The sequence below is a fragment of the Panthera tigris genome, chromosome A3, assembly GCF_018350195.1.
Source record: "Panthera tigris isolate Pti1 chromosome A3, P.tigris_Pti1_mat1.1, whole genome shotgun sequence".
In the NCBI taxonomy this organism is placed as follows: Eukaryota; Metazoa; Chordata; class Mammalia; order Carnivora; family Felidae; genus Panthera; species Panthera tigris.
The window spans coordinates 124065019-124084505 of NC_056662.1; the positions used below are offsets into that span (position 1 = coordinate 124065019).

General features: G+C 36.5%; 2 protein-coding genes across 5 annotated transcripts in view; both read left to right on the forward strand.

Moving 5' to 3' along the window:
* Positions 1-9355, forward strand: part of WDR35 (WD repeat domain 35) — a 59386-nt gene extending 50031 nt beyond the window's left edge. For both annotated transcript variants that reach the window (XM_007080714.3, XM_042982451.1), the window contains 7 exons: positions 326-458; positions 2966-3076; positions 4038-4202; positions 5312-5452; positions 6111-6267; positions 8078-8318; positions 8620-9355. In XM_007080714.3, coding sequence (XP_007080776.1) covers positions 326-458; positions 2966-3076; positions 4038-4202; positions 5312-5452; positions 6111-6267; positions 8078-8318; positions 8620-8770 — 1099 coding nt within the window. In that variant the 3' untranslated portion in view covers positions 8771-9355. The remainder of the gene's footprint in view (positions 1-325; positions 459-2965; positions 3077-4037; positions 4203-5311; positions 5453-6110; positions 6268-8077; positions 8319-8619) is intronic.
* Positions 9356-12468: 3113 nt separating this feature from the next.
* Positions 12469-19178, forward strand: TTC32 (tetratricopeptide repeat domain 32). 3 transcript variants are annotated; one of them, XM_042982454.1, is made up of 4 exons: positions 12469-13794; positions 17218-17384; positions 18342-18376; positions 18822-19178. In XM_042982454.1, exons 1-4 carry the CDS (start codon positions 13643-13645, stop codon positions 18828-18830), a joined length of 363 nt encoding a protein of 120 aa, XP_042838388.1. In that variant the 5' UTR covers positions 12469-13642; the 3' UTR covers positions 18831-19178. The 3 variants fall into 3 exon arrangements, with proteins under 3 accessions (XP_042838388.1, XP_007080775.2, XP_042838387.1); XM_007080713.3 differs by having other exon boundaries at positions 18342-19178; XM_042982453.1 differs by lacking the exon at positions 12469-13794 and adding an exon at positions 13807-14168 and having other exon boundaries at positions 18342-19178.
* The last annotated feature ends 309 nt before the right edge of the window (positions 19179-19487 follow it).

Below are 19487 nucleotides of genomic sequence, written 5' to 3' on the forward strand. Positions count from 1 at the left end.
TCTTGTAGATTATATTCAGAAGTCATTGGCTTTTATTCTTAGGTTTTCATTTGATCAATACACTTATTTATGTCTGTGTTTGGAAGCACAACTGTATATCCAGTTACAACAATTTTTCTTAATAGCCAAAGAATGTTACAACTAAAATGTGCTTCAGAGTCTTTAGATTTTATCCCCCCAGTTTATACACTTCAAAGACATGCTGTAACTGAAGATGGTAACTAGAGTAATACTAGTAATTCTAATGAGCATTTTTAATGAGAGTGTTTATTTATCAGGAGATTCACATTAGTTTTAGAAATTGTTCTTTTTTTTTCCCCCATAGGTTGAATGCTGTACAATATTATGTACAAGGCCGGAACCAGGAACGCTTAGCTGAATGCTATTATATGTTGGAAGATTATGAGGGATTGGAGAATCTTGCCAGTTCACTTCCAGAAAACCACAAGTTGCTTCCAGTGGGTATTAAAAATTTTAGTTTTTAGGTTTGTTAGGTTATTTTTATTAGGTTTTGTGTTATAGTCAGGAAATATCTTCTGTCAGAAAGAAAATTTAAAATCTATAATCTCATAGTTTCTTAAATGTGGAATGATACTTTTAATTGTTAAAACAATATATCAATATTACAGACTGCTTGAAAATAGAGGGAAAATTAGTCATATTCCCACTACTTTAACATGTTCACAATCTCCTATAGTATTGTCAGTTTTATAAAATTGCTTTTAAAAGTTAGCTGACACATGAAATATTTACAGTTAAAATCTCTTGTCAGAGGTTTGCTTCAAAATTATCTGAGCTGGGTCTGGGGATTAGTGTGTGTGTATGTATGTTTAAAATTTGCTGTAATAAAGGTTTAAAAAGATAGCTTGACTTTTATTAGGTTATGTTAACAAAGTATTTAGTGTTAAAAAAGAAAAAACAGAGTTCTCTGGAAATTTGTTTTGAATGTCCTTTTTAAGCCTCTTAATTCTTGAATGACGTTAATGAGTTTATATTTTATTTGTTTTATGTAAAATGTAAGTCATTGAGCTGTATAGTACCTGTGGAGTTAGCATCTCTCAACTGCAGGGTCGGGACATGTTATCGGTTGTGAGTTCTACCACAAAATTTTTGTTTGTTAATTAGTAGATGATAGAATTCTGATAATTCAGTTTTGTCTCTTGTGAATTAGAGCCATTATCCCTGTTATAATGGCATTTTCATGTACTTTATTCTCAGTCCTGTGTTTTCTTGAGTAGGAAAGAAACTGAAATTAGTTACAACCTTGGATATCGGGACAGGGTGTCCTGCATTAATGTCATCTGTTCGGTGTGTCTGATGATGCAGAAAAGAGTATTGCTGTAGGATATCCAGAATAGTATTATTACTGAGTAAATATTAAGTTATTATAGCTATAGTAATAATTAAATAATTAAAATGCTTAAAAATTTTTAGTAGTGCAAATGTTTTTTTTAGTATTGCAAATTTTAAATCAAGTTTTTGAAGGAGTTTTTAATAATACGGTAAAATTTACATAATGTTTAATTGAAAAATACAGAGAACGGAACTATATATAGTATGAGCACAATACATACACCAACTCACACATACATATAGATTCCTAAGACACAGATGTTAGGAAATGACATCAGACTATTGAGAGAGATTTCCTATGGGTAGTAAGATTGTAAGTAACTTTACATTTTTTGTGCTTTCTAATTTTTATTTACCATTACAGTCTATTACTTTGTAACCAGAAAAATATAAACATTACTTTAATTAATTAATTAAATGCTTAGTTTTATTTTAGAGAGAGAGAGAGAGAGACTGTGAATGGGGAGGGGCAGAGAGGAGGGAGGTACAGAGGATCCAAAGCAGGCTCTGTGCTGAGAGCAGAGAGCCTGATATTGGGCTCAAACCCATGAACTATGAGATCATAACCTGAGCCAAAGTTAGACACTCACTGAGCCATCTAGGTGCCCCTAAACATTACTTTTAAAAAGATGGTTGGATCTAAAACATACTTTTATGATTTTCCCAAAATATTTTATTATTTTTTTTAATGTTTATTTATTTTGAGAGAGAGAGAGAGAGACAGCACAAACAGAGGAGGGGCAGAAACAGAGGGGGAGACACAGAATCAGAAGCAGGCTTCAGGCTGTGAGCTGTCAGCACAGAGCCCGACATGGGGCTTGAACCCACAAATTGTGAGATTATGACCTGATCACAGGCTCTGTGCTGATAGCTCAGAGCCTGGAGCCTGCTTCCGATTCTATGTCTCCCTCTCTCTCTACCCCTACCCTGCTTGTGCTCTGTCTTTCTCTCTCTCTCAAAAAATAAATAAATGTTTAAAAAATTAAAAAAAAAAAAAAAGAAGTAAGGGTAGGGAGAGGAAAACTCTTGCCAATTAGATATCCAGAAGGAAAAAAAAATTGATTTTCTGAAAATGGAGAGTGAGCCAGATGGGTATGGTGGGTTTGTGTTGTGGTTCTCCTTCCTTCCCACCACCCTTGGAGGGAGCTCTGTTTGGGATCTGGCTTCCTGAATTAATGAATGGCCTATCTGGGGCATTTCTTCAGAGAGGTATTAGAGAGCTCTGTGAGTGTGAGATTTTCCTTAAGCCTCTAACATTACCATTGTTATACCATCAGTTGCCTTAAATGTTTTTTTCACACACTAGTATGGGGTTTGTTTCCCAGCTTGACGTTTCTGTGCCCTAGCTACTAGAGGAGCAGAGTGCAGGATGTTCCGGACCTGGTTAAAAAGTAGATCTGCAGCCGGAGCCAGTGAAGCCCCGGTTTCGTAGACAGTGATGCCTTAGCCTCCTTTCTGGTTTGTAGCCTCTGCCCCTGTGTATGTTGCAACGAAAAATTACTGTAACCACCAGTAAATTTAATATTCGTATGTCCCTATGGAGTTTTGTAAATTAAACTATAAGTGATTTCCTTGGTCTGTGAGATCTGATAATATTGTTCTGTCCTCACAGGAAATAGCACAAATGTTTGTGAGGGTTGGAATGTGTGAACAAGCAGTGACCGCATTTTTGAAATGTAATCAGCCAAAGGCAGCAGTAGATACCTGTGTACATCTCAACCAGGTAAGGAACTGAAAATTAAGGTCCCTAGTCATCCTTTTAGACTGTTGCCACTGTAGGGTTGAGGTGGATTTTGTGAAAGGAGCTAGATGCTTTCTTACTTTGTTGAGGACCTAGAAAATACTGGAGTTTGCATTTACCTCTTGAAGTGCTACCGTTAAGGGTGACCCACTCGTAACTAAGTCGATATGGGGACAAACCCTGTGCTTTTTAGTCAGGCAACTTGTTGTCTGGAAGTAATTTCATAATTTTCTGCATTTTATTAGGGTTTTGTTTCCAAAGAAGGACTAGTTAATGGTCATTGCAAGAGGAAGGAATTGAGTTACCTTATCAGTATTTATTTTGGCAGTCTATTTTCCTGTCTCTTTAGAGAAAACATATATTTGATATTCTTGGGAGCTGGAATTTAACTAAAATTAAAGTGCAGAATTGTGGAAATTGTTGAATATCAGTATATTCCTTTAAGTATTTTCTTGAAGTATTTTATAAAGCTCCATTTGCTTTTTAAAAATAACTTTTAAATGTTAAATCTGATAGGACATTTTCTTAACCGAAATGGCATATTTTGTTCTACTATAAGCAAGTATAGCTTTTCCTCACTTCTAGCTGGTGCAAAATTGAATTATAATATTGTAATTATAAACTTTGAAGCTTTCCTTTTCTGATGTCCTTCTTAAGCAAATCACAGTCTTGGGCCATTTAATCATTTTGACATGTTTGACTTATAGAACTTATAATTGCTCTGATTTTAATTAAAGTTACTGTGAACTGCCTGGCAGGCTCAGTTGGTAGAGCATGAGACTCTTAATTAAAGTTACTGTATTAAAAATATATATATATACTGGTTTTTAATTTTAATATAGTGTTATTTATTACTATAAACTTAAATCTTTATTGTGTGAATTTTATGACATGTATGACTATAAATGCTTCAGTAGCTGAATGGCATATTTTTCCCCCTCAGTGGAACAAAGCTGTTGAGTTGGCTAAAAATCACAGTATGAAAGAAATTGGATCCCTGTTAGCGAGGTATGCATCTCATTTATTGGAAAAGAATAAAACTCTTGATGCCATAGAACTCTATCGGAAAGCCAATTACTTTCATGATGCTGCTAAACTGATGTTTAAGGTAATACAATAATCTTGGTGAGTATTTGCTATGTTCTAGTTACCAATGTTTTCTTATGTACTGAAGAACACATTTTCCGTTTTCTTTGAGAACAAGTACTTGCTATAGCAAAAGCCCTCTTGTTTTATTACTGCTATAACTATGCATTATCTTAGTATTATTACCTTTTACTAAAAAAGCTATTCATTAGTGTTAGCACCTTACTGATCCCTAAACAATTGAATATTTACTTAATACTGAAGTTAACAAAGAGTTATAGAATTTTCAGGGACCATAAAATACAAATTCCCTTAATAATGGGAATTAAATCCTGTTGATAATAGAATTTTGTCCTTTTAAATGTATACATTTTAAGGGGCATCTGGGTGGCTTAGTTAAGTGTCTGACTCTTGGTTTTGGTTCAGGTCATGATCTTGTGTTTCGTGAGTTCAGGCCCCACGTGGAGCTCTTGCGCTGACAGAGCAAAGCCTGCTTAGGATTCTGTCTCCCTAGCTCTCTCTCTCTGCCCCTCCCTCACATATGCATGTGTGCACGCGAGTTCTCTCTCCTTCTCTCTCAAAATGAATAAAAAAACTAAAAAAAAATAAATGTACACATTTTAAATACATTACTGTTTCATAATATGCATTTGGAAGGAAAAGGACTAATACAGTATTAATGTATATACATTTTATATTCTGTTCTATTTTTTTCCCGTTGATTTAATAAAAAAGGGAATATTCCCCTCAATCATTTAGATAAATCCTTCTTTCTGAAGTCTGTACCATGTTAAAGTCCTCTTATCTCAGTATACTTGGAACACTGTTTTTTAAAATCTCCTTATGGAAAATGCTACCTCTTCCACAAAAACTTTCTTCATTTTGACTTACTTATTTAAGAGCATTTGTTATGAGTTGTAACTCCAAGGGCTAATGCCAAGGAAAGAACTGAGTACTTATAAGCTAAGGAAAAGGAAATGGGCTTAAAAATATTTATCATAAATGGGTGGTATTTATGTTCCATCCTACTGGTTTTTTTCTTTTTATTAAAGAATCAAATTTTAGAGATGATTGTATGTGTACAAATAAAGATTAAGAAATATCTTCCCCAAGTTCTTTAAATGTTTAAAGATTGCAGATGAAGAGGCAAAGAAAAGAACTAAACCTTTACGTGTCAAGAAGCTGTACGTACTGTCCGCTTTGCTTATTGAGCAGTACCATGAGCAAGTGAGAAATGCCCAAAGAGGAAAAGTGAAAGGAAAGAGCTCAGAGGTAAGGTAGAACATTACAGAACATGAAGTCATCTCAGGTGTTTAAGGAAAAAAGACTATCAAACTTCTCTTTAGGGACAGGCCATTTAATTTGCTTGTCTGCATTTATTGTCTTAAATGATATGAGGAAAAGGAGTCACTGACTTGGAATTAGTACTCAAATTTAGAAATTTCTGCTGAAGAATATTGGAAACTTTTCCTGCAAGACTAATTTGTAGACTTTGCTTTAATTTTTTTTACTTGGTAAACCCTTTCTAACCAGTGAGTTTTAAAAACCTTGCTAGAATATGTATATTACTTTATGTGTAAATGAATCTCTTACTAACTTAAAGTTTATAATGAGTTCTATTAAAAAATTTGACCACACCATGGGGAGAATTGTTTCACAGCGTGTATGTTTGTCAGATCACATCAAGGTGCACTTGAAATAATTCACAGTTTTATTGGTCAATTATAGTTTAATAAAGTGGAAAGAAATTTTTGATTACAGCAGCTTAACAAAATACGAATTCTAATGGAGAAGTGAAGTCTGTAATGACAGTTTTGTAATGATCAAATCTACTTTCCTTAGTTTAATGTATAAACCGTCTCAGAAGTTGTCTTCGTTAGGGTGACTCATGGTTGCACTGACAGAAAACGTGGCTCTGCTTGACTCATAGGCCACATCTGCTTTGGCTGGTTTGCTGGAAGAGGAAGTTCTGTCTACAACTAGTCGTTTCACAGATAATGCTTGGAGAGGGGCTGAGGCTTACCACTTCTTCACACTTGCCCAGAGGCAGCTCTATGAGGGATATGTTGACACTGCATTGAAGACAGGTGGGCCTTTGACCCAACGGGTACAGTGTGTTTAAATTGAATGTGAAGAGCCAGCTCCTTCAGATTGCCCATATATTAACTTCAGTAACACTTTTATCCATGGGTTTATTTTCATGTTTGAGATTTGCTGTCTATAGTCTATTTTGCACATTCTCCTTTGTTTTGAAGTTCTTTTGATTTTTTTAAATACATACGGTTCACATTAAAGTCAGAGGTTTGAGATAAGCAAAAAGAATGTCTATAGCATTCACTATTCTTTTCATTAAAAGTTAAAGTTTTGAATATATATAAAAGTTTGTGTTTTTTATAATAACATATGTCCTTTTTAAAAAACATAATGTGTTGTAAAATATTTCCATATTAATAGATTTCTATAGTATTTAACTTGTTTTTTTGTTAAAATGACATTGTAAAAAATATAATGTCACTTCTGTAATGATTACAGTCAAAACAGAAAAAAATAAAATAATCTAATAACTTGTAAAATAATCTTATAACTCAGAAGTAATGATTACTAACATTTGGGCGAACTTCATTTAAGACATTTCTCCATGCCTATAAAATTGTGGACAGTTTTCCTTAAGCTAGTATCATACAATATATGTTGTTCAGGGGCTTGCTTGCTTTATGCCCTCCGTTGTATATTGCAGTCATGTTTCCATGTTGGTAAACATAGATCCATGTTATCCCTTGTATTAGCAAGGGGACTGTAACAGTTTTTTTTCTAATTGGTTATTATACATAAGAATTATTTTTATTTTTACGTGTTTACAACTGACCTTTATTTAATTTTAACTGATTAATATGTGGTATAAATTATGCAGTTAGGTTTAAGATAGTTCTATTTCATATAACTTATACACAGTTTCTAAACTTGAAAGATAAATTAGAATTTTAACTTGAGAGTTTTCATTTACTGGGTGAAGAAATCCAATATACAATCTATTAATTCTACAGTACATTTTAAAGAAAGATTATAGGGGCGCCTGGGTGGCTCAGTCCGGTTAAGCGGCCGACTTCGGCTCAGGTCATGATCTCGAGGTCCGTGAGTTTGAGCCCCGCGTCGGGCTCTGGGCTGATGGCTCAGAGCCCGGAGCCTGTTTCCGATTCTGTGTCTCCCTCTCTCTCTGCCCCTCCCCCGTTCATGCTCTGTCTCTCTCTGTCTCAAAAATAAAATAAACGTTAAAAAAAAAAATTAAAAAAAAAAAAAGATTATATCTCTAGTATAGAAAAAGTAAAAATAAGATATGGCAGCTATCAAACTAAATGTCTGAACTGACAACTTAAGAGGCACATTGTCACTTCTCTTTTCTCAAAGTTCTGTTTCATTCAGTAAGACAAAAAAATCTCTTCAAAGAGATGCAAAGAAAAAACACGATTTCGTACTGCTTTGCTTTTTTATCAAAAAGAAACCTGATGTTATTTTGAGTGTTATGACTAACAGTATAATATTAATTTACTTTTTTCTGGAATGCCACAGAAATTTTTAATATATTAACATGAAACAAAAGATGTGGGTTTTGATACCAATTTTTATTTTTATTTTGTCTTTGTGTGTGTTTCTGAATGGCAGAGCGTGCACATCATTTGATGGTGGTTGTTTTGTAGGACCTGAGCTGTTAGCTAGCATTACAGAACTGGGAACTCATGTAACCTGCTTCCTTCTACCAGTGCTTTGATCTCCCACCGTTATTTTAAGTTTGTAAGAGTTCATGTAGGTTAAACTAAAGCAGCTTAACATAGACTCTTTTCCATGCACGATCATACTAATGATTTCTTTTCAAAATCTAAGTTGTCCTCTTTTCTCTAGCTCTTCACCTGAGAGACTATGAAGACATCATCCCTGCCGTCGAGATCTACTCTCTGCTAGCACTCTGTGCGTGTGCCAGTAGAGCTTTTGGTACTTGTTCAAAAGCTTTTATTAAACTTGAATCTTTAGAGACCCTCAGTTCAGAGCAGAAACAGCAATATGAAGATCTCGCTTTGGAAATCTTCACCAAACATACTCCAAAAGATAATAGAAAATCTGAATTGGACAGCCTTCTTGAAGGGTAGGCTAATTGTCATTAGTATATGTTATACACCCTATTAGAAGCTGAGATTTCTATAAGTGTAGTAGTGTGATATAATAATTTAAGCACTAAATTTTGAAGTAATTTACCTTAATATTACAACCTATTTTATTTAGTCTTGTGAGTATATTAATGCTTTATTTTCTTATTGTAAGAAAAGTTTTTAATCGAAAGTTGCCTTGAGATGTTTTTCATTCCTTAATTTTTTAATTGTGATAAGTAGTTTAAGTAATTAGAAGTTTTAAAGTATAATTCATTGTTTTTCCTCTTGTTTTTACAGAGGGGAAGGGAAATTGCCAACATGTGTTGCCACGGGAAGCCCAATCACAGAATATCAGTTCTGGGTGTGCAGTGTGTGCAAGCACTGTGTTCTGGCTCAGGAAATCAGTAACTACAACTTCTGTCCCTTATGCCATAGTTCAGTGGGATGAAGAAATGACAGATTGTATCTAACTGTAACATACATGTAGCATGTATACATAGCTGTAACTGGATATACAATAAAGTTGACTTTCATACATTTTATATAAAAATCAGCACCATTATTTCATAGTTGTATATTTACACAAAGTTACAAATTATGTGTATATAACATCTATATTATATATACATATATGTATTATGTATACATACAATTTTGTGTAAAAATACAACTATGAAATAATGATGCTGATTTTCATATAAAATGTATGGAAATCAGCCTTATTTCCTACCTGCCTATATCTATCTCTCTGTCTATAAATTATGGTTACATAATACTATGAAAAAATTCCAAATAAGAAATTTTTCTCACAGTTTCAAGGTTACTAATTCATTAAGAAACCTTGGCAGGGGGCAGGTGGGGGAAGCATGGGAGTGGGGCAAAGTTGAATTTAGGGAGTTGACATAACTTGTATTAGAAGAATGTTAAACACTTGTGATACTAAAATTAGCTCTGTTGCTAGCTGTATTTAATTAAATAAGTATTGAATGTCTTCTGTATTTTATTTTCAGAAATGAGAAGACACTTAAAGATATTTTTTATAATTTGAATTGTTTCTAATAGCCTTATTTTTTTATATAGCTTTTCCTTTCTTATCTACCCTTTTAGCCTCATCTGAAAGATGGCATTTGGCATTACTCTTTATATTGTGGAGAAAAATTGGCTGTATTTATAATGATATAAATTTATACAAAAACATCCATTTTATAGTTATAGTTTTATTTGAAACATTGTCTCCAAGCAGGGCCCTTCATTTAAACAGCTCTGGGGCTGTGGGGAATGATCCTTTCTTAATAATGTGTCTGTTTTATCATTAATTTAAAAAGAAAAAATTGCAAGCATTACAATGGGTAATTGCTTACCTGTTTTATATAGCTAGAAGTGTTCTCCACTTCTTTCTCATGAATTTATGTCCTTTCATTTTGTGGCTGCAGGCCAGACTCTAGCACTGTTTCATCACAGTTATTTGCTCAAGTTTGGCTGATGTTTAGTAGAGGCAATAAATAAAGAGAAATATGCCACGCTACTATTGCAGCTATAATACTTAGGTTAGTTACCACAATGTCTGAAAACAACCATTATACCTTGTAGACCTAGTTATCACATATGTCTACATGTGTATACATACATATATACATACATGTGTAAACATACATATATATATAGAGAGAGACATATCTTTTCTACTATTGTAAAATCTTATGCCTGTTTGGGATTTATATCTCGGAAAGTTTTAGTGATCTTCCATAATGTCTTAAGGACCTTTGTTTTCCATAAAATAGTACTAGAGACTAAAGACCCACAGTATGAACTGACTTAATTTGGTTTATTCAGCATGAAGGAAATTTCAGAATAACAACACCAAAAAACTCTCCCCTGATGAAAGGAGCAAAGAGAAGCAAAATTGTCTATATGTAACAAGTACTTGGAGAGAAGTTGGACAGAATGAAGCATATAATGAAAACAGTATAATGAAGCAGTTATGTTTCTCTTCCTGTAATAAGCATGTACTGACTCCATTTAATTAATGCTGAGTTGTTCTTTATCATAAAACTTGGCCTGAATTATGTGAGGTTTCAAAGTATAATTGTATTACATTTCAAAGTTTGAAAATACTTTGGTAGGCCAAAGTATTGAGATGATGGGACCAACTGATAAAATTTATGGTGATAAGCAGTGTGCTTAACAAGCAACAAAGATTGTTGACCTGCTATCATGCCACAAATGCTAATTTTATTACACACGTTGTTTTTTGTTTTTGTTTTTGTTTTTTTTTTTGCTAAATACACTTGGAAATGATCTTTTGTATTCCAAGAGCTGAGATTTTAGGTTTTACATGGCATTAAAAAAAAAAAAAGGAAAGACTAAATATTGACTTGTATTTATTCCTAGTTTCCTCTATGTATAACTTAAGGGTAACGTGGTATTTGTTTTGTTTTGATTTAAATTTTTCAGTGGGGGTTGTTTAGGAGGGTGTTGGACTCCAGAGTGGATAAGAGGAGAAAGGGACAGGAGGTACAATAGATGTAGAATATCATTTTTACTACCAAACAGAAAAAACAACTTTGACAGGTACTAGGCAAATGTCCGATGATTGGAGGTTGCAGTGAATTACTCTAGAGGTCATATAGAGTTCTCATTTAGAAATGGAAATTTTTACCAGATTTTTAAGAGAAAATCAGAAGTACTTATTTGATAATTTATAGCTCTAAGATATTGCTACTGAGTTTCTAAAATGAAAATGACAATATTATGTTGCCCCCTACTGTCTATTCTTAGGATTAATTCATTTTTAAAAATAAATTAATGCTTTTTTTTTTTTAAATATATTTTTAGAAAAGTAACATATATCCCTGGTAGAAAACTACAAAAATACATAAAGGGTATTTATGAGAGATGGGAAATGGAAATGGTCTTAATAACCTTTTTAAAATTAGAGACATTAATTTATATTTTAGTAGAATTTGAAGAAAAAACGGGTGAAACTGAAGAAATCACTGTATTGTAAGTTCTCTTCATAAGAACTACTTGTTCTTAAGAAATTTCTCTAAAATTAAGAGAAAAAGTAGACATTAAGAGGCTTGGAGTTAATATTTTATTTAACTACTAATTATTTGGCATAGCTTATATTTCTAGTAAGTAAGATTTAGAGAAAAAATGAGATACCTCTCACAGATACCATAATAGCCAAAATTAAAACTGCCAAGTATTGGTCAGGATATGGAACAACTGAAACCCCTATATATTGCTGGTGCAAATGCAAAATAGTACACTCATCTGGGAAGAGTTGAGTTTCCTAAGTTCTCTATATATTTTGGGGGGGAAATATGTATGTGTATGTGTGTATGCATGTATACATACGTATTTGTGTGTATGTATATATATTTTTAACTGCTCCAGTCAGTGAAAGTGAAGCTTTACTGAGGCCCCAGGATCGTAGGGTCAGGCAAGAGGCTGCCCTGTAGGGGAAGGAGGAGCTCATTGAGGGACCTTATTTGACTTTTCTTCTCAGGGCTTGGGTTGTTGGTGTGGCCATACTTTTTTCAACAGTTGACAGTATGAAGTTGCAGGGGAACATAACACATTCAGCAGATTATCGTGTTGCAGTTGTATTTCTGGGTGAGGAGGCTCGTTGATGCCACCCCACAGGCAAAGCACCGCATGCAGGTGGACTCTGTGGAAGACGGACTTGAGCGTCAGAGAGGGACAGCAACTGAGCCTAGCGCCAGCAATGAAATTACAGGGCAGGCCCTCCAGTGTCATGTAGACCAGAGCTTCTCAAGTGTGACAGAGACACCAACTCAGAATCTTGTGTGTCCTATCAGTAGATGGACACATCAGCCCAGCATCTCTCACAGAACACGATTTGCAGATATTTTCTCCCATTCTCTGGGTTGTCTTTTTACTCTGTATAGTCTTTTAATGCACAAAAGTTTTAAATTTTCATGAAGTCCAATTTATGTTTTGTCTTTGGGGTCACATCCAAGAAGTTGCCAAATCCAATGTCACAAAGCTTTTGCTTTATATTTTCTTTTAAACATTTTATATTTTAGCTCTTACGTTTAGGTTTTTAATCCATTTGGAGTTAATTTTTTTATATGGTGTTTCAGTCCAACTTCATTCTTTTGCATGTAGATATCCAGTTTTTTCAGCAACATTTATTGAAAAGGCTGTCTTTATGCTAATACCACAGTGTTTTGATTACTATAACTTTGTAGTTGAGTTTTGAAAACAGGAAGTGAGTACTCCGACTTTGTTATTTTCAAGATTGTTTTTGGCTATTTGGGATCCCTTGAAATCCCGTTATTAATCTTAGGATGGATTTTTTCTGTTTCTACAAAAGTATCATCGGCATTTTGAAATGGATTCCATTGTATCTGTAGGTCCTTTTAACTTGAACATGGGATGTCCTTCCATTTATTTATGTGAAATTTCTTTCAGCAGTGTTTTATAGTTTACATTGGACAAGTCTTTAACTTCGTGGTTAATTCCTAAATATTTTATCCATTTTTGATGCCATTATAAATGGAACTGTTTTCTTAGTCTCCTCTCTGGAGTGTTCACTTTACATAATTCTTACTTGAACTAAACATCTACTGTACTTAATCAATTACAATCTGGGTTTCCCTTTGGCATTAACAGCCAGAGAATGTAAACTAACATAACAGACCAAATTTTTAGCACAACATATTACTTAATGAATTCTTACACTATTCCACAGATATGAGAAGTTTGCAATCTAGGATCTTGGAGCTAATAAATGGTAGTTTGAATTCGGACACCTTCTCGACAGTGTCTCCGAATGGCCGCAGCCTATTCAGATCATCCTCTACCGGGTGTTTGGCTAAGAGTGGTCGCTGGAACCCCAAAGGCGTGCTACAATAAATCTGCTGGCCAGTTAGCCATTCGTAAAGCAAACCAAGGTTTCTTCTGCTTCCGGCACAGTGAGGCTCTCTCCCCCCATAACTCGCTGTAACAAAGGACAAGCTCCTCGCAACATAAGTCCACGGATTTGGAAACCAGTTTGGAACCATCTGTCTACTGCTTTCTAGAAAAAAAGGCAGGCAGGACCAGCAGTAACAGCAGAACCGCACTTCACCGTAGTCGGTCCAAACTTTACCGGTACGACTGAGCTCCCCGCCAGCAACGGGTCATCGATCTCGCGAGATGATGGGTCCTCGAAAGGCACAAACTTCCCCCTTTGCGAGCACCGAGGTTTTGCTGTCAAATTCCGGGAGTGCGGAAGTGGCCCCGTGGTGCTGCCTCTAATCGTTCATAAGTCAACTCCTTTTCTACACGAAAAGCTAGGCCTCAGACCGCTATGGATGGGCAGCAAGGGCAACCAAGCCAAGCATCGCTGGCACTCGCCCAAGCTCACTTCAACAAGGGCGAATACACGGAAGCCGAGACGCTATACTCCGCTTACATTTGCCAGTGCGCCTGTGCAGGCTCCGAGGGAGCTGCGCCCGGGAGGTAATTATCGCGAGAGGTGGGGTAGCTGCACCTCGGGGAGGTGCGAAGCAGCGGTCGTCAAAGCCCGGCGCTCAGCCGCCTGAGTTTGGGGTACCGAGGATGCTGGGGGCGGATGCTTGCCTTTTCAGAAGGGCAGCAAGGGGCGCGTTCTTCTGGGACACCCGGGGCACCCGCTGCCTTCTCCCCCCGCCCCTGGGAGTTCTGTGTTACTCACTCTGACCCAGAGCGGCAGCTACGCTTTTCCGCCTGTCATTTTAACAGGCGGATATCGGAGACCTTGTGATGGCGATTGGACACGACTGGGTAGTGCCACGCGAGTACGTGGGACTGCGACTCCAACCGCCACATCCCAGCGAGGGTGTTTCCTTTTTCAAGTGTGTGTGTGTGTTGCGTGGGGGGGGGGGGGTTGGAGATCACTCGGCCTAAATATTATTTCACCCACACATCATTCATCCATCGATATTTCAAAATGCATTTCTAAATATTAAGGATTCTTAAACAACCATAATATCATTATTGTCACAAAATTCCTTAATGTGAAATACACAATTAGTGTTGTGTCCTGATTAATAACGTCTGTTGTTGTTTGTTTGTTTGATTTCTTGGTTTGTTTTTTATAGCATTTGGTTCAAGTCAGGATGCACCAGGTCTCAATCTATAAGGCTCCCCTTCTTTTTTTCCCTCAAAGTCTGTCGAGGAAGCCATCGTGTGTTTTGAGTGTTTACTGAATTCATCTCCCTGATGTCTCCCGCACTGTTTGTGAGTTGGCATTTAAATCCCGAGGCTCGATCCAATTCAGATCCTGTATTATGGCAAGACTATGTCACAGGTGGTGGTGTGGACTTCTGTCAGAAAGCATATAATGTTTTTCTTTTTGTGATGTTAGCATCCTCACCTGCTAATACCTGCTTGCCCGAAGTACTTTGGGTTTATACCTGGATGTGTAGCTTTTGTTGTTATTCCAAATTTTGTCTGTGTTCTTATTGATGGAGTGGGGTGGACGAGGATGAGAAAAGAAAGAACAGAGACGGGTGGAATGAACAGCTTTTTGCCAGTTTTGTGTCTTCTGCACCCTCACTCTTCTCTCCCTTCAGGGATTTGGTTTTTCTTGACAGGATGCCAGTTTGTTTTTTGAATGAGCCTTATGATTCTTCTCCAGGTTGTTAAACTCATATGGAATGAAACCAGAAAAAATAAATTTGCTTTCTTGTTTTGATAACACACCAAGGTAATAGTTAATAGAAATTTCTGAACAGGCAGGAAGACAGTAGCACCATTCCCTGAGCTCCCCCGACCCCTCCAGCCAAGGAAAAAAAAAAAAAAAAAGATTAGTAAACATAGAAAATGTAGTTTTCTATCATTGTTTCAAGCTCAAAGAATAGACTTACCTAGTAGGTTTCAAAAAGTATTCATCAGCAACATAAATATTGGGCCATCTAGTCTCCTTTGCACATCCAGCCTGAAAGCACTGACTATGTTTGTAGCAAATGTAGTATCTGCGTCTTAACGAAGGCAGGACAGAACATCTGCCAACATTTGGTAGAAGGTGGTCAGTGTGCCTGAATGAACCTTACTTCCTTACAGTTCTGAAAATCTTCTAGGATCTCATGAATTTACAATGAATTCTGTCATTTCAGATTTTTTCCATCAAATATATCTTTTAGCTTCAATTTATTTTTTAAAATAGTAGGTCACTGAACCATTTTGCAAAAGTATTTGCAATTTTTGCATTCCTATCACTCTGAATGGTTTACAACATTTTGTTTTCATATCCCAAAGTGCAGTGTTAGCCATAAACCTAACTTCCAAATGTATTATTATTATTTTTTTTATTTTTTGCTAAAGTGTGCAAATGCAAAAAATCCACATTTGTGTTAGGTAATTAAATTCTAGTATGATAAATACTATCATTACTAAAATCTCAATATTGTGAAAATAAATTTCGGCTTCAACTGTTAGCCCGTGTGTTTAAAATATGAAGCGATTTCCACATGAAAAGTACATTTTTAGAATTTGTTGTAATGAGATCTAATTCTGAACTAAACATTTTACGGACCTCTGAATATAAGAAATTTGTAACAAAGTTTTAAAGCTTAAAAATGGAATGACTAAAACCTTCCTGGAGTCCTGAGGCTGCATTTTTAAAAAGAAACCCTTTACTGGACGGCAGTTCACTGAGTATCGTAACAGAGATAGTTGTAGGGAGCGTGCCCTCCTGTTCCCCAGGTTTCAGCGATGGTGCTGGTGGCATCCAGAGTATTCTCGCACTCAGTCTCTGTCATAGTTCACGGAAACAGAAGTTTTCTCATGTTGCAGTGTTTCTGTCCATAGTTAGTGAACTTAGACTTTGAAGGAGACCCCCGTGAGGACCTCTGGTGGAAGCCGTGGTTGCAGTGCCTGTCAGATCTCAAGGATCTCGATATTAAGAGAATGTCACTTTTAATATCACTGACTGCAGTCACAGTGTTTTCTGAGGACTGTACTTTGCACCGAGGGGCATCACAAAGAAATGAGAGCTGAGTGTAGCCTGTGCCTTTTCTATTTGGCTCAAATTTGAGAATTCCCTTGGAAAAAAAGAAAGGAAAACAGAATTGTCTCGGACACGGAGCAGCGTCCATTAATGTTCTCTGTGCAAGTGACTCCTCTGGCAGGGGTGGGGTGACCCGCTGAGTTGGTGGCTGGTCTGGCTGCCTCGGCTAAGCCCTTAAAGAAAGTCTGCTCACTCAGAGCCCCTTGGGCAGCCTCTGGAGGCTTCAGAAGCAGAGCCGATTCTGCACACAGGACCCCCAGAGCCCTGGGGGCTGATGCCCTCCTAGCAGAAGGCCCGTGTGGCCTTGGGGGCAATCCCACCTAAGATGGGAGGGAAGGCAGCTTTGTCCTGAGAAGCCCTCCCTGGGGGACAGCATACTGAATTTCCAGTCAAGGTCAACTTGTATTTCTTTATTGGTGAAAAATGATTAGAAATCTCATTTTTGGGGGGATCACTTAAAAATTTGAGAGTAACACTGATGATTCAATCTGCCGTATGTCTGTTGCAGACTGGAACTTTAGGCTGGCTTTTCCTCCTTGCTCAGCATGTCGTCTTTGCCCTGCTGGTATGTGCTGAGAAAATGAACAACGATTTTAATATTACATTCTGCAACACAAGTAGTCAGTGAACAGGGTCTCTGAACATACTATGAAATTAACGTGTTTTTTCAGACTGACCAGGTAGCGCTACCTCCCTACAACGTAGATAACGGGATTAAACAAAAACTGATTCCGCTGCTTTATTTCTTCGCATTTCCTTTCTTCAGCGTGGTGTTCCAGTGTAGATACTGCATGTTATAGGCGATGAAGTTTGACAATACCCAAAAGACAGTGAAAGTGGAAGCGGGAGGCGTTTGCTAACACACGTTTTTAATGCGAACTTTTTGTTTAAAGTAAATGCAGCCCCGAGGATTTGGCTACTGCGTATAACAACAGGGGGCAAATCAAGTACTTGAGGGTTGATTTTTATGAAGCCATGGATGACTACACATCTGCCATACGAGTCCAGCCCACGTTTGAAGTTCCGTATTACAACAGAGGGTTGATATTGTATAGGCTGGGTAAGAATTTTTTCCCCCTTTTGTCTTTGACTATATTCTGTGAATTCAGAGCTCTCAGATGCTGTGAAACTAATGTAGTAATCACCAAGTCTCCAATTTATGTTAAAATTGAGGCTTAGAGCCTGGAACAAAGAAAGCGTTTATTCTGGGCTTTTGGTGGGCTTTACAGACCGCAGTGGAGCCCTGTGGTGGGGTTTGGACCTAGCGCCGGGTGAGGGTGAGCCTGTCACTGGGCGCCTGTGCCTTCCCAACTGCTACTTGAGGGCAGTGCTGACGGCCACCTGGGAAACTTGTCTGAGTTAAAATCTATTTTTTTTAATGTTTATTTATTTTTGAGAGAGAGAGAGAGAGAGAGAGAGAGCAAGTGACGCAGGGGCAGAGAGGAGGGGACAGAGGATCCAAAGCAGGCTGTGCGCCACGGACAGCAGAGCCCGATGTGGGGCTCAAACTGGTGAACTGCGAGATCATGACCTGAGGTGACACTCAATCGACTGAGCCTCTGAGTTAAAGTCTTTAAAGGCACCTGAGACAATATAAAGTGAAAGGGTTTTAGATCCTTGCATTAATGGGACTGTAGGTACTGTTTCTCTTTTAAAGTTTTAAAAAGAATACGAATTTCCTGTTTTTAATTTTACTGTCATTGTGTAAAATTGGTGTTAGGATTTTGTTGAGATTTTATGATGATTTATGCTATAAATAAATAAACCCAGAGCTAATTTTAAGTGTTAATTTAAATTGAATTTAAAATTTTAATTTTAATGATGGCGTAAGGGCATGCAAAATTACCTTGATATACACGTGTATGTCATTACTAAGAGAAAAACAATCCTTTACTAGGAGTGGTTGAAAGGTCGTAAATATAAAAGCCAAAGTGTGTGTTATCTGAACTCTGCTATGAATAATGTATAGAAATACTCAGTTTTATTACTCTTTTTCATTTTTTGTGTTCTGGTACAGGATACTTTGATGATGCTTTGGAAGATTTCAAGAAGGTATTAGACTTAAATCCTGGATTCCAAGATGCTACTTTGAGCTTAAAACAGACTATTCTAGACAAAGAAGAAAAACAAAGAAGAATTAATGAAAAAAATTATTGAAAGTTTTAGCATAATTGAAATATTAACTCATGATCCTTATACCTGGCATCTCGTTGCTTGTAATGTCAAATTAGGTGTTGAGCTATTTCGATTTATATTTAAGGTAGAGATTCATTATTAGCACTGAAAGTTAAGTGATGTATTTAGAGTAGTTAATTTCAGATTGAGTAACTATGTTGAATAAGTTGCTTTTTATAAAGTGTAAATAAATAATACCAAGGTATAGTGTGTTATTACAGTAAAATATTTTAAAGAAGAGTGTGGCATTTTCTTCAGTAAAACTATATTTTTTGTTGTTTTCTATTCCCAACTTTGTATTTAAAAAATTTGGCATCTACAGAAAAGTTGAAGTACAATACAACGAACATCTATAAACTCTTCACTGGGATTCGCTAGTTGTTACCATTGGACCACATTTGCTTTCTCTCTGTATTTAAATATATAAATTTTGCTGGACCATTTGAAAAGAAGTTGCAGATATCCCAATACTTTACCCCTAAATGTTTCAGTCTGCAGCTTCTAAGAATCGAGACATCCTCCACTGCAGCTGCAATACCATTATAGTACCTCATAAAATTAATCATTCTATAATATCGTCCATACCCAGCCCATGTTCGAATTTCCCTGATTGCTTCCACCGTGTCTCCCGTAGCTTTTTATTTCTGGACCTGGAATGAATAAAGTTACATTGCCTTTTGTTGTTGTATCTCTTTGAGTTCTTCTAATCTAGAATAGTTCCCTGCCATTTTCTCCCCGTGGCATTCACCTGGCGAGCAAAGCTTTTTTATACAAGCTAAGCTAAAGAGATGCCACATTGGGGCTTAAAAACAAACACATGTTCTACATGCGAACGATTTGAAACCAGTCTAGATTTTCTCCAGAAATCATTGATAAGATAGGTTGATATTTAAATACGTAAGTCTTCTGTCTCTGGATAATGACAGGAGTTATCGTCATCAACATTTATTGACTACTCACTACAAGCCAAGTACTCTTCAGACTCTGT

Coding starts and splice junctions, on each gene's coding strand:
- TTC32 (XM_007080713.3), top strand. CDS start 13,643: ATGGATGGGCAGCAAGGGCAACCAAGCCAAGCATCGCTGGCACTCGCC. Junction 13,795..17,217: donor GAGGGAGCTGCGCCCGGGAG/GTAATTATCGCG, acceptor TTTTGTTTAAAG/TAAATGCAGCCCCGAGGATT. Junction 17,385..18,341: donor GTTGATATTGTATAGGCTGG/GTAAGAATTTTT, acceptor GTTCTGGTACAG/GATACTTTGATGATGCTTTG.